Below are 15696 nucleotides of genomic sequence, written 5' to 3' on the forward strand. Positions count from 1 at the left end.
CATGCCAACACTGATTCAGATGTTATAATAGGGGTGGCCTTGTAGATTGCATCATGACAAGTAATTTGTTTTCCTATAAGGGTATAAGGGTATAAGGAGTGGTTAAACACTTTAAAGTGGCAAACCAAAAAACCGACCAATCAGAGCGTGTCATGTCAATTAGGCAAAAGTGTTTAAACTTTGCTGAAAATTGTTGGCAGTGGTTTAAACACTTGCTGAGTGGTAAACTATTTTTTTTAAAAAAAAAGGAAAAAATTGTGATTGGTTGAGATAGGAATGGACCCCACCCACAATATCCCCTCTCTCTCTCTCTCACTACCCTCTCTCATGTTACCGATCGGCAAACCTTTACCGATTTTGTTTGTTTGCCGCGTACCGACATAGTCGGCGGCGGTGTTTGCCGATCGGCAAACATCTTTGCCGACCTTCACCGCGTCCCACACCGTATACCCTAAGGAGTGGTTAAACACTTTAAAGTGGCAAACCAAAAAACCGACCAATCAGAGCGCGCCATGTCAATTAGGCAAAAGTGTTTAAACTTTGCTGAAAAGTGTTGGCAATGGTTTAAACACTTGCTGAAGTGGTAAACTTTTATTATTATTTTTTTTTGCAATAATTTATTTAATATAAATAAATTTAGGATATATACATTAAATTAAAAAACAATAAAGTTTCATAAATTAAATTAAAAACATCAAAGTTACACTAAATTAAAAAACAATAAAATTACATTAACATGAAACAATTTAAACTAGTCTTCGTCGGAATCGGCCAAAAGATGGGGTAAATCTTGACTTGCGAGATGATCTATGAGATCGTGTTTGAGTCTCCAATGGGTGTCTCATGCCCCTCCTCACGTTGACGTTCAATATATCTCCTTCGGTTAGATGTGTCGGTATCTTGAAGTTCGGCTTCTTCGATGAGATTTTGAAAAAAAAGAATGCTACTATCGGATGAATCGTCGCTACTCATGGGTGGGAACCATAACGGGAGTTCATCCGCCATTTTGTATGGTAAACTTTTAGAAGGAATTGGTGGTATTTTTTGGTTTGTTTGAGTATAAATTTGAAGGTATATGGTTAAATGGTTTATTGTGATATATATATAGTTTAATTTTTTTAAAAAAAATTATTATTATTTTTTTAAACGGTAATATTACCGTTGGAGGTGCCCCCCCCCTTTTTCCAATCATGTTCCCGAGTCGGCAAAGGGTTACCGATTGACAACGTTTGCCGCATCGCCATATGGTTGGCGGCGGTGTTTGCCGATCGGCAAACCTCTTTGCCGCTCGTCACCGCATGCCACTCCGTATGCCCTAATATTCTATTTAGGTGTTTTTAGTCTTTTTATAATATAAAATTACCGTTTTTTATTTTCAATAGGTAGAAAGAGTTGAAGAAGCTAATCAATGCCCATGCTTAGATCGAGTGTAGCTCAAAAATACAGAAGGTGACATTTCATATAATCATATTGAAAATCTTTATAAGTTAAATGAAACAGGCTTCAACCTGGTTTATAAATGAATGAGTTCGTCTAGATGCCAAGAAGAATATGCATATGCTGCTATAGACTCTAATTCTTCAGTAGAAATCACACCTAAAAGGACTTCATTTGATGGCAAGCTCGAGTTGACAGTGTCTGGTGCATTCGGTAGTGGGTTAGGTTTCTGTTGGAACAATTGGTCTCTTTTGAAAGTGATTTTTTTAGCGTGGAGGGTTGCTTTAAATGGGTTACCCACGTTGACAGCCTTACAGCAGAGAGGAATTGGTTTGGTCTCGGTCCGATAGCCCAAATCTCAAAATATATGTAACAATTTCTTCTTCGGGTTGTCCCAAAATAAATGCATTGTATGGTACATTTTTTTGTTGGTAATGTTTGCCAAACATGAATGGTTATCTAGTTATAAGAAATCATATAAAAAAATTTGTTTTGTAAATATTTTTTTTTAACACAACCCATAACCCGTGAAGTAGTATATCTACACAAAAAGCAACTTAACGTTGCATTTAACCGGAAGAGTGTATGAATAACCGCTCACAAGTTGCATTTAACGGGAAGAGTATATGGATAACCGCTCACAGCCTCACGTGCTTCAACGTGCAACCCTATCCATATGCAACCGTCATCTCTGTTAAAATACATATGGTGATTTTGCGTGAATAAAAGATGGCGACGGAATGCGAAAAGTCACAACAGTTAAAAGCAAACCCATGGGTATGTTAAAAAAAAAGTAATGAACCAACATGAATGTGTCGAGATTTTCATAACCTTCTCCGACGAAAACCTTTAAGAACCCATGAACAATCTCCCCAATTTCCAATTCTTTAACTACTGCGCGATTGCGGTCTCATTCCAAACCACAAAACCACCATAATCACTATGTGTCCAACAGGATATTCCGTATTGCTGGCAAGAACCATCTCATACCTCCGGTTAGCATTCGAGATCCTGGACGTTGACCACAACAGCACGATCAACCACGAAGATCTGAAAACCTCATACACCGATTCCGAAGATGACGTAATCCGTACGATGATGAGGATGGCGTAATCGGCACGATGATGACGGTAGCCGATTCGAACAACGACAGTTACGTTTGGTATGAAAAGTTTGAGGGCGTGTTGAAGAATGATGTTGCCGGTAACATTCGTATGTTGGAGGTGGTGTGTAAGGCGATGGATGGAAATGGTGACGGAAAGGTAGATTTTGGAGATTTTATGATCTTGGGTCTGTTAAATATTAAAGGTTGATGATGATGAGAATTAAGCGATGATCAGGCTAGGTGGATGATGGTTATTATGGCAGATTATGTTTGATGGGTTTTGAAAGATACTTGCGGTTTGATTGTTCATTGCGTTGAATTTTTAAACCGTCGTAAATGGTGGAGTACAGTATCGGCCCCAGCTTACCATCGTGCTTCCAGATCTTGTATAAAATACAATTTCCATGTACCGAACTTGATTCAAAACATATTTTCAATGAATGCTTCAACCAACACTCTTCTAGTATCCTTAATTCGAGCATTCAACTCGTTGAGTCTTCAATCATGCCCTTTTACTGCAACAATTAGCACACTAAAATATTAATAATTTTTGGTTAAGAATCGTGTTTGACACATGCCTTAAAACTGATTTGCGTGTCTCAATTTTTAGATGAACATGTTTGCCTCCCAGGGCACAACAACAGGAATAGCATATATATATATACTGTCGAAGATGGCTCAGGCGTTTGGGGTTACACTAGGTTATTAAGTGTTTTCGATTTAAGTGGAAAATATATAAAGATGAAGTTAGTAATAGTGGAAGAATTAGAGAGTTCTTCTCTCTAGTTTCTATTAAACTTTTAACAAAAAAATAATTTCTCTAATATCTCTCTTTCGTCTCATTTTTCTCTTTTTTTTCCTGTATAAAAAAATAATCATACGCTTTTTTTTGTACTCATCTCAAAACTCTATATTTATTTTCGTTATTAAGAAACAATTAAGATATTTTTTTTCTTCGGGGGGGGGGGGGGGGGGGGTTGGGCATGCGGGGTTTAGGTTTTTGAGGGGTGGGGGTTGGTGGGTTTAGGTTTTTCATAGTGTTGCACATGTGTAATACTAATTAATATTTTTTTTCAAAAAAAAAAAGTTCTTCTTTGTATCTTAAAAATGCTAGATTTATTGATAAAACATGTTAAAAATTGCTTTTTTTTTTCGAATTCTCACAATAAAAAGAGTTTTCGTTTAAACATTCCCCTATATATGTGTGTATGCCGTATGCGCTACATACTTCGTGGACTATATATGTATCTCACAAGCTATATGTATAATAGTAACCTTTTAGTAAAAAAATAAATTTTTTGATTGGTTGATATAGTTCCCTCTATATTTGTGGCTCTCTCTTGAACCTGCACACCCTAGCCTCACACTTAAACTTCTTCTTACAATGTCAAAAAGAAATAATAATAGTAATAATAATAATAATAATAATAATAATAATAATAATAATAATAATAATAATAATAATAATAATAATAATAATAATAACAACGATGACGATGACGATGACCATGACCATGACCATGACGATGACGATGACGATGACGATGTGGATATCCGTGTCATGTTTAGGCTGAACCCTCAAACTACTGACCAATTCACGTTTCAGTTAATACAAACAACTTCTGTGGGCACCCCAATAAATAAATATGTACTTTGTTGCGTGACTTATGAACTTTTAGGTGTTAATTATATCAGCTTGAGTTTAAGATTGTATTTGACCTTTCAGTATCATTTTTTGGTTTACAGCTGCATTCGCAACACAAGTATCTTGTCAGCCAACACACTAAAAAGTTCAAGATACCACAACCGAAATATCAAACACCAAATAAAGTATTTTATGTTGTAAAACAACAAACTACTAGCAATGTATAGAGAAAAATGAGAGAATGGGAGATTGATTTCTTATTGATTGATTTCAACATCATAGACAAATGCCATTATATATAGGCCCTTACATTAGTACAATAGTAACTAAAGAGATATGAGTTATAGAGGTTGATAGTCACTACATAATGGATACACTAAAGGGATAGGAGTTATAGATGTGGATAGTCACCACATAATGGATACATTCATAACACTCCCCCTTGACTATCCACATGATATACTATTCTTTAATACGCTTGGTGATGCTGCCTCATTAAAAACCTTGCTAGGAAAACCCAGTGGGACAAAACCTCAGCTGAGGGAAAAAGAGTGCAGCGCGCATTTTCTCCCCCTGATACTTTTGGATCAGATATGTTGCCTCATTAAAAACCTTTACTAAGAAAACCCAATGGGACAAAACTTAGTCAAGGGAAAAAGAGTGCAACTTGAATAAGTCTCCCCCTCACTTTAACATGTATCCTTTAAGTGACGTGTGTCCATCTTCCTTGAAAGTCGAATAAAGTCTTTGTAGCGAATGATTTGTTGCTTGATCCCTTAATGTGCAATCCTTTATGTTGAGCAATGTTGTATAATCTTCTAACGAGACTTTAGGTGCCTCTTTCCAAAAATTATCATATGTCCATGACTGTGTTTCGTTACATTCCTGCATCTACAAGACTAACCAAACTTGTTTTGATGGGTTAGTAAAATATAATCAAATATCGTTTATACATGAAATGTTTCTTTGAACTCATTCCAATGTCTCTTCGCTTGACACAGATTATATCATGACAATAAGCTCAAGTGAAAGATAATATAACCATACATAGCTAGCAAAACATATTAATGCACTTATGCATTTAACGATGGTACTTCTAGAATGAGAATCTCTACTTTGATAGGAGATGATAATAGGCATTTCTTATAACAAATGACTTAACAACCTTTAACATACTTTAAGGTTCAACTATATCCATACTAAATATCCAAACATCATCTTCTAGATGTACTTGGGGGATTGGTAAAATATAATTACATATATATGCGAACTGCAGTTCGAGTAATAATTAGACCATGCCAAGGTCATTCAAAAATTCTCCCTCTAAAAGCTCGACAATTTCTCTCGATGATGCCTAGACATCATCACTGTAAACTGCGATTATAGTGAACTTTTAAAAGTAGAACGTCGATAAATCATGGCTAATTTAATCAAACTTATATCCCTCTTTATGCAAATATCTCGAGTTGTAAAACACTCGATCTAACTATTTTAGTCCATACATATTCTATGAACTTGATATAGTACGTTCTTGAGGTTTTGACATCATTAGTGCTTTTAGCATTATCAATCCATGAGGGAATTCTTTCCATCTTATCCAAATATGCATGTGCTTTCACTCTTAGAAGTTTTGCTATATAAACTTGCCCTTTTAACACATAGATATCTATATCATATGCAAAAATATCAAGAACACTTGCTTTTATCTCCAAAATTCATATTGTACCATGTTTGTACACAGTGTACATTGAGATGCCATGATAACTAGGTACACATTTTCTATGTATGTTTATTGGTGCACTATAATTACATCCATAAGGTGTTTCAATTAACCTCTTAAGCACTCAAATGCTTTAGGATACTTATATGGGGAGTTCCAATTATACTCAATTCAATAACATATACATGTATATGTATTCAGATCCGAATTTATTTAATAATCATAATATTCTCGAGAACTTATTTTATATAACTTAGTATCAAGTGATACATAACTTTCATAAGACGCTTGTCAATTCTCTTTTATATTTACCAGACTAATAAGATATTGGAAAGTCAATGCATCCACCACTGAAGAATACATTTTCTCATAAGCAATCATAGGTATTTGTGAAAATTCTTGTGCCACCAATTTTGACTTATATCACTTAATTTGATTTTCACATGATTCGCGTAAAAGACACTTTTGTATCCAGCATATTTTACAACTTCAGTTGATGGATTGTTGGTCCAGAAACTTTCCATTTCATTAGAGAACTAAACTCTGCCTTATTTGCGTCTTTCTATTTTGGCCAATCATTTCTTAATATTCATTCATAGGCAGATCTTAAATCTTGATCCTCATCATTTAATCATTTTAAGCGCTACAATATATACAAAAGTATAACGACGTCGATTTTTATTTTGATTCCATACATATCTTAGACATGATACAAGTTGGCGAGATCTCTTTATTTTCAGGTACCTGAGGTTCTTCTTGAACCATCATGTCTATTGTCCCTTCAGGGGATCTTATTACTATAACCTCGACTTGACCATCTTAATTACTTGCTCCAATTTTCGAGGAATTTTATTGTTGGAATCAACTAGTCTACCACGCTATAGGCGTGCAATAGACTCATTACAAAAATATGTGGTTGTCTTCTTAGGACACAAAGATAACTGGAGCATAAGCAGTTGATTATGTGACTTACTAAGTCACTCTATTTAGGTCAGTGAAATTGTCTGGTAATTTGTTCTTTAATATTGGTAAATGAATTATACTTTAAACTTTTAGTTCATAGTTTATAGTCTGAGGATCAAGATGACATGATAATTCATTTCACTTTTCACTTTCCAACTGCTTGTTATCTCCCCCTAATGTTGGGAACATTCATTCACTAAAGTGAAAACCAATGAGCCATAAATGAATTTCTCACTAATAGCTTTAAGTATTTAATCATAGACGATTATTTATACCCAACATATTCTCAAACTTTTTAGAAGTCCCATCTTTGTGCGGTGTGGTGGATGAGTTTCAATATATGTCGCACAACCAAAATTGTTGATGAGACATATTTGGTTCCTGACCAAAAACCAACTGCATGGGGAGAACTATAACTTATTGGCTTGATGTGAATTGATAGTACTATATATAAAATTACATGTACCTAACTGAACTTTTGCTCCTCTCATGATCATTGGATTTGTAACCAATAGTAGGCGTTTAGTGATCATCTCAACAATAACACTTATTCTAATGATCGTTAATAACTTGGGAATCAAATTCACTATTATCAAATAAATATACTAATCTTGATTAATATGCTTGCTATCACATTAGCTAAGCAACAATCACATAAGCTTCAGATTGTGGATTTGATAATCATTTAGACGATGCATCGATTTAAAAAAAAAACTAAATGGTATCATGTTGGGATATACATATCCTTTAATCGCTTCCAGAATATTAAGGTATACACACCCTTGTTTATTTTGCAAATATATAATTTCACTTGAGAGCAAACATTACATGCTAATTATTATCTTGAAGAATCTTCTAGTTCTTCATTATGTTTCACATCATCATTGACTCGGTGTGGTCTAACCGGTCATGCCAACTAATTAAATAATTATGATCCATAAACTCCTGGTTTGTGATCGTATGTGTATTACTTGCTCGTATGTAATACAAAACATATGATACGAGAAAATATACTATAACTTCAAAGTTAAAACCATCTCGTTATGCAATCACTCCTTAGTTTGCCACTTTTGGTGGTCCATCTCATTATTAAAATGACCATCATTACAATTCTTATAGTCATTCTCATCATTACAAGTTTCTCAATTAGGTCCATCATTACTTATACAATGATTAATATATAATCACATTCACTTTTGGGAATGGAATAGAACCAAAACAAGCTTCATAGTTTTTCATTATTTACTTGGTCACATGAGTATAAAATCATTTCATTTTTCATGACTCTTATAATGATATTGCTACTTTAGGAGCATATGTCTCAAGTGTGATAAACGAAAAGAATTTAATCGATTTTTCCTTGTAAATAATGTTCTCTTTGCTTACCATCAATTGAGAACTAGATAAGTCGTATAAAATTTATCAATCTTATATCTTACGACTTTTATAACGATCATTGTATAGTCATCTCATTATTAACATGGTTGATCTCATTACATGAGCATCATAACAATTTTCTCAATTACCATGATTACGAACTTTACATCAATTATTATATCATCACATTCAGTTCAAGGTATGGATTATAACCAAACAATGATCATGGTGACATCATTACAATTTTCTTAGTTATTATATACATGATCGCGACCTTTGTCATTATATCATCACATTCACTTCATGAATGGATTAGAATCACAAAACTTTCATGGTGGTCATTTCAAACCTTACATATTCTTTAACAATCTTGCTTCTTCAAGAGCATATTTGAGGTTTGACAATGGAACTTGTTTTATCCACATGTATAACTAATCTTTTCACCACATAACATCAATTATACGACCGAATCATTAAGATTTATCAGTCCAAAATCTTACAAGCATCAATAAATTTACAATATGCTTTAGTGAGTTTGAAACTTCGAATGTCATATTATAAATTAATCTTGATCACTATTCAATCATGTTTATAATGTGTGATCTTATACACAATTTTAATTATTCTATTCTATTCAATACCATATGTATAAATGAATAATAGATTGTGACATATAATTTATACATAATGTCAAGTTATATGATACATGACGTTATAATATGTTACTATATATAATAAATTATAGTAAAACCATAAAAGTGAGATTATTTTTCAATACTAATGAGAAAATATATTATTTTGCCAATACTTAATACTTATGAGAAAACATATATGCTTTTTATAGTGTAAGCAATCACAATCTTAAGTTATTTTAATAAGTATGTTTAATGTTAATTAGTTCCTTTGGCAACTATTGATGAGATAAAAGTGTAAGAAATAGATATTTTTAATTTATTAACAAATTTAGGATAAATAAAACAAAATTAACAATTATAGCACATGTAAACCTATTTTAATATCTATATTAACAACTTAAGCTATTCATAAAAAAAATAGTGAGAACTTGAAGCTTCTTTCGTAATATTTATTACTCTATTTTTAAACATAAAAAAATATCCCTCTCAACTTCCCAACATATGATCATTTATAATTTTGAAATACGTCTTTCTTTTTAGTACTAAATATCATTGTCAAATTACGCACATATATAATTTGTATATATAATTCATATAAAAGTGATAATCATCATCAAGTAAAGGAGAAACCCAATTAATATAGAGATCCCAAGAATATAGATACAAATATCTATAAATATAAACTTATTTACGTATATCCTTTAATTATAATAGCAAAAGAAAATATACTAAAAAGGGATTTAATGACCATTCTCTGACGAAAGTAAATTAGTTAATATAAATAGTAAATATCCAAGGCAATATAGTAAGTAACAACTAGCATGGTACTAAAGCTATACCAAAGACGATACACAAAGGCATAAATTTAAGTCTATATGCTTTATAACCAAATTATTTGATTATTTAACATTCAGAAGTTCAAAATTTAATAAATTTTTAAATGAAACCAAACTTGGTCAATTTTTTTCATGAAATATAACATTGTTTATATGTTGTTTCAACACAAAATATACTTTTCACCCTTTATACGTCATATCTTGAAATAAGTAGCAGATAACAAAATATATTAACAAAATAATTATAACATGACTGTTAATCAAAATGTACTTAGTAAAGTGGCTACCAAAAAGAATCCACACATACGCAACTCCAAAGATGAGTGGTTACATACCCGACTCTACTATTTGGTTTTCAAAAATAATTATGTTAATCCATATAAAACCCAGATGAACATTATCATAGTTGGAAATCTTAAATTTTATAAATCTATTTATTAATTAACTAAATTTCTGCATTGATTTCAAAACACATTCGTATCAATTGTTAGTGGGCTTTGGTTTAGAAAATAGTTGACAGAGTTTTAAACAAAAGTAGAAAACAACAACCGATAAAAGGCTATGTTACTCATTGGAATGTATGCAAAAATCAAACAATATGATAAGAAGACATATATAATAGCAAGATATTGATTCTTTGTTACCTTTTTTCTGTAGAACAGTAGCAGATCATTAAGTCATCGGGTTCCCAACAATCACCGCATTGTGCAACTCTTATGATAATGTCATCCATCTTCAAAAGCAACTCGTGCTGATAACGTGTTGTAAAACAACAACCTACTAGCAATGTACAGAGAAAAATGAGAGAATGGGAGATTGATTTCTTATTGATTGATTTCAACATCATAGACAAATGCCATTATATATAGGCCCTTACATTAGTACAATAGTAACTAAAGAGATATGAGTTATAGAGGTTGATAGTCACTACATAATGGATACACTAAAGGGATAGGAGTTATAGATGTGGATAGTCACCACATAATGGATACATTCATAACATTTTATTTTATTTCATTTTATTACTATAAAGAGGCAACATTGTGATGCTTTAGGAGTTGTACACCAAGCATTGAGTGTATTTAAAAAAAAATTAATTTTCCACTTTAAAGGTTTTCATCTTTTCCACTAAAACCCTTTTGATTTTTTTCACTTTTAACCTAAACTTTTTTATCTTTTTCAATTTAACTTTTACATTTTCTATTTTCAACTTTGTTCCTCCATACTTTTCACCTTTTGCAAGTTTTTCGTTTTACGTTTCGTCACACGTCTATTATTCTACATTTGACAAGTTCGTTCCAATGCGCGAGGTCCTAGATCAACTTAGTTTTTTCTTTCTACGTTTTACGTTTCGATCTAATTTCTTCGCATTAACACACCTCAATGGGCGTGCGTGATTCAACAATTTTACTTCTGTTTTTCGTTCAGTGTTGTTTTTTTCTTTTTTTATTTATTTTATTTTACGAGCTCTTCTGTTGTTGGTTGTGTGGCATTGTGGATACTTGGCATGATTTTACAAACGTATTTAACCTATTAATTTTTTTACTAAAAATAATTTGTTTCGAGTTCACCCCTATATCTCTTTTACTTAAAAAAAAAACTATTTTACGTGCATATTTTTATGTACGTGTCAGTATGAATTCGATTTGCTTTACGTTTTGATGTAAACTTTTTTTTCTGGAAACGAGTCAGATCAAATATAATACTTTTTGTTTAAAAAACATCTTTTATGTGCATATTTTATGTACGTTTTGGTATAAATTGAGTCGGTGTATGTTTCAACGTAAATTTTTTTGTGAAATGAGTGAGGTCAAGTATAATCTGTTTCCGTGCTTATTTTATGATTTTTTCGTTAATTTTGTTTCGAACCGAGTGGAGTCAAATTGTGGTTTCTTTTTTTCAAAAGTTCTAATTAATCTCTTTTGATTATACGTGTCAGCTTTTCCGTTATACCCGTTACGTTTTCTATGTATGAGTCGAATCCTATATAATACGTTATGATTGTACGGTATAAATTTGATTTACTTTATGTTTTGATCTAATCGCAATGCTTATATAGGTTACATTGAGTTTGATCAGATATGTCGAAATGCACGTTTTTATATGGTTAACGCATCACATAACGTTTAGACGAATCCATTTGATGTTTGCAATGCATCCGCGCCGCAACGCGCGCAGGTGTTGTTGGACAATTATTGAATACGGCCCAATTGTGTAGAATTGTGGTCGGCCCGCGTTGACCCTAAAACATGTTGGTTTTGGGCTCTGGGGTTATTTTAGGGTTCTCTCTATTACTTGGGAAACAAGTTGTAATTCCCTATATATGTTTAGCCGTGTTAGGGTTGAATAATTGTGAGGGATTATTGTAATCGAGTTTTGAGCTAGTTTTTCTTGATTATAATAAAAGTGAGTTTACCCTAAATTGTGTTTTGTTATCAATTCGTTCTTGAATTGGTATCAGAGCCAGCGATCAAGGCTGTACGATCAGTCACAGAGGATGACAAACTCTGGGTCGTCACCGTCAAAGGGAAAAGAACCAGCGCATCAACCTGTTCAATGTCTGATGCTCTCCTCGTCCAACTACAATGTTTGGTTGCTGCGTATGAAGGCAATCATGAAGGTGTATAAGGTATGGGAAGCGATTGAACCAGGTTCATCCGATGAAGAAAAGAATAACATGGCGGTTGTTCTTATATTCCAATCAATACCTGAGTCCATGATCATGCAGATCGGCGACCTGGATAGTCCTAAAGCTATCTGGGATGCAATCAAATCTAGCAACATCGGTGCGGATCGAGTCAAAGAAGCCCGATTACAAACCCTAGCAACCGAGTTTGATAATCTGCGCATGAAGGAGACCGAGGCGATCGATGATTTTGCCGGGAAACTATCTTGCATAGCCTCGAAGTCGGCATCGTTAGGAGAAACAATGGACGAAACAAAACTCGTCAAGAAGATTCTCAAAAGTTTGCCACTTGGTAAGTATATCCACATCGTTGCAACCCTTGAACAAACATTGGATCTCAAAACTATAAAGTTTGAAGATATTGTTGGGAGATTGAAAGCTTATGAGGAACGGTTGAAGGAAGAAGATGTTGTTGAACCACAATCAAAGTTGTTATTTAATAAAACCGAAACATCATCATCTTCGACCAACAATCGAGGCCGAGGTCAAGGAACACGGGGTCGTGGAGGGAACCGTGGTCGAGGGAATCGTGGTGGTAATAACTCGAGCCGTTCCAACAGAGAAGAAGGATCCAGCAACAAAAACAAAAACCGAAGCAAAGAAAAAAAACCGAGATATGTCCAAAATCCAATGTTACCGATGTGATAAGTTTGGACACTTTGTGTCGCGGTGCCCGGAACGAAACAAAGATGAAGCCCACTTAGTCGAAGCCGATGAAACCGATCCTACTGTGTTTATGATAGAGACTCTTCAAGAAACTGTGTTCTTGAACGAATCAAAGGTGTTACCAAAGAAGCTTGAACTCGGATCCAAAGATGAAGACATGTGGTATATGGATAACGGCGCGAGTAATCACATGACTGGTAATATATCTTATTTTTCTGAATTAAACAAAAGGGTCAGAGGAAGGGTAAGGTTTGGGGATGATTCTTGTGTTGACATATGTGGAAAAGGGTCAATTCTATTTGAAACCAAAACTGGTGAACAACGGCTATTGACCGACATCTATTATATCCCAAGTCTTAAGAGTAACATTATTAGCCTCGGCAAACAACCGAGACGGGTTGCGAGGTTAATATGAAAGGCGACACACTTGTGTTGCGTGATAACCGGGGAAAGATTCTTATGACCGTAAAGAGAGCCGTCAATAGGCTCTATAAGACTCGGCTCAAGGTGGGAAAACCGGTATGTCTACAAGCACGGTTAGAAGATGACAGTTGGCTTTGGCATGCAAGACTCGGCCACCTTAATTGGGAATCAATTGCAAACATGACTAGAAAGAATATGGTAAATGGCGTACCACCTTTAAGACCCGAAAAAAAGTTGTGTGAAGCATGTTTAGTTGGAAAGCAAACAAGACAACCGTTTCCTCAATCGGCCTCATTTAGAGCAACTCGTGTTTTGGAGTTGATTCATGGTGACTTATGCGGTCCGATTACTCCTCCCACGGTGGCGGGTAATAGGTATGTTTTCGTTTTGATTGATGATTACTCACGATTTATGTGGAGTTATTTGCTAAAGGCTAAAAGTGAAGCGTTTGAGACTTTTAAGCTATACAAAAGGTTGACCGAAAAACAAACCGGTGAAGTCGTGAAAACTCTAAGGACCGATAGAGGGGGTGAGTTTATGTCACATATGTTTAACCAGTATTGCGAGGAGCAAGGCATTAACCGACACCTAACAGCACCATATTCACCCCAACAAAATGGGGTGGTGGAAAGACGAAACCGAACACTAATGGAAATGACGAGAAGCATCTTGAAAGCCCGAAGTGTTCCAAACTATATGTGGGGGGAAGCGGTTAGACACTCCACATATATAATCAACCGAGTTACTACTAGGACCTTAACCAACACAACACCATACGAGATGTTCAAGAAAAAGAAACCGGATTTGCAATATCTCAGAGTGTTTGGGTGTTTGGCATACCCGAAAGTAGCGAAACCCGGTATAAACAAGCTCGATGATCGAGAAATCTGCTTGGTATATTTGGGAAGTGAACCAGGGTCCGGTTCATACCGACTGTTCAATCCGAAAACCGGGAAAATCGTCGTCAGCAGGTGTCGAGATTTTGATGAAAACGCAAGCTGGAATTGGGAGAAACCAACCGAGGTTACTCATGAATATAAACCCGACATGTTTTTACTCGATTGGCATGGTAGAATCGAGACAGGGACTAGTTCCGTAATAGCTATAGCTGATGCAGCCGAAACAAGTCAGCCACATCCACCAAGCCCAGAAAACAGCGATTCCGAACAAGTCGACCAAGAGCCAAGCACAGCTGAAAACTCTCATAGCCTTGATGTAACAGAAGGGAATGAGAGTGAAGAAGAGTCAAGTGAAGTTGCACAAGTCCAAAACCCGTTGCGAAGATCCAACCGTGCCAAGATGAACCCGGCATGGTTCACCGATTATGTTCTAAAAAATGAAATAGAAACCTTTGAACTGTTGCTTTGTTGTACAGGTGAACCAACTAAATTTGAAGAAGCAAATTTACAACCGGAATGGAGGAAGGCTATGAAGGTTGAAATTGATTCCATAGAAAAAAATAAAACATGGAATCTTGTTGATCTTCCACATGGAGTTAAACCAATCGGGTTAAAGTGGGTCTACAAAATTAAAAGAAATGCGGATGGCTCGGTCAACAAATTTAAAGCAAGGCTTGTGGCTAAAGGCTACGTGCAAAAACCGGGAGTGGACTTTGATGAAGTTTTTGCACCCGTAGCAAGACTTGAAACTGTTCGAATGTTGATTTCTCTAGCCGCGAGTGAGGGTTGGGAAGTGCACCATCTAGACGTTAAATCGACATTTTTGCATGGTGAGTTAAAAGAGCAAGTGTATGTCATGCAACCGGAAGGCTTTGTTAAACCCGACGAAGAAAGAAAGGTTTACAAGCTTACAAAAGCCTTGTACGGTTTAAGACAAGCACCCTGCGCGTGGAATACGAAGCTAGATAGTATCTTGAGAAATATGAAGTTTCAAAGATGTTCTCAAGAACAAGCGGTATATCGGAAGATGGTCAACGCAAACTTGATCCTTGTGGGTGTCTACGTAGATGATCTCATTGTGACAGGAACAAATTGTTCTCAAATCTTGGAGTTCAAAAGGCTAATGGCAAGTAATTTTGAAATGTCGGATCTAGGTAAGCTGACCTACTATCTTGGCATAGAAGTAACTCAAGAAGATGGAACTATCACTGTCAAGCAAGAAGCATATGCTCAAAAGATTCTCAAAGAAACTAACATGTCCACTTGCAATCCTACACACGTACCAATGAACCCGAACCTGAAAC

The 15696-nt window shown here is 34.8% G+C and overlaps 1 protein-coding gene across 1 annotated transcript; it reads left to right on the plus strand.

The window, feature by feature from the left end:
* Positions 1–2561: 2561 nt before the first annotated feature.
* LOC110907735 lies at positions 2562–13049 on the plus strand. Its single transcript, XM_022152671.2, has 2 exons — positions 2562–2699; positions 12180–13049. Exons 1-2 carry the CDS (start codon positions 2562–2564, stop codon positions 13047–13049), a joined length of 1008 nt encoding a protein of 335 aa, XP_022008363.2.
* The last annotated feature ends 2647 nt before the right edge of the window (positions 13050–15696 follow it).

The sequence above is a fragment of the Helianthus annuus genome, chromosome 16, assembly GCF_002127325.2.
Source record: "Helianthus annuus cultivar XRQ/B chromosome 16, HanXRQr2.0-SUNRISE, whole genome shotgun sequence".
In the NCBI taxonomy this organism is placed as follows: domain Eukaryota; kingdom Viridiplantae; phylum Streptophyta; class Magnoliopsida; order Asterales; family Asteraceae; genus Helianthus; species Helianthus annuus.

Coding starts and splice junctions, on each gene's coding strand:
- LOC110907735 (XM_022152671.2), top strand. CDS start 2,562: ATGACGGTAGCCGATTCGAACAACGACAGTTACGTTTGGTATGAAAAG. Junction 2,700..12,179: donor ATGGAAATGGTGACGGAAAG/GTAGATTTTGGA, acceptor AATTGGTATCAG/AGCCAGCGATCAAGGCTGTA.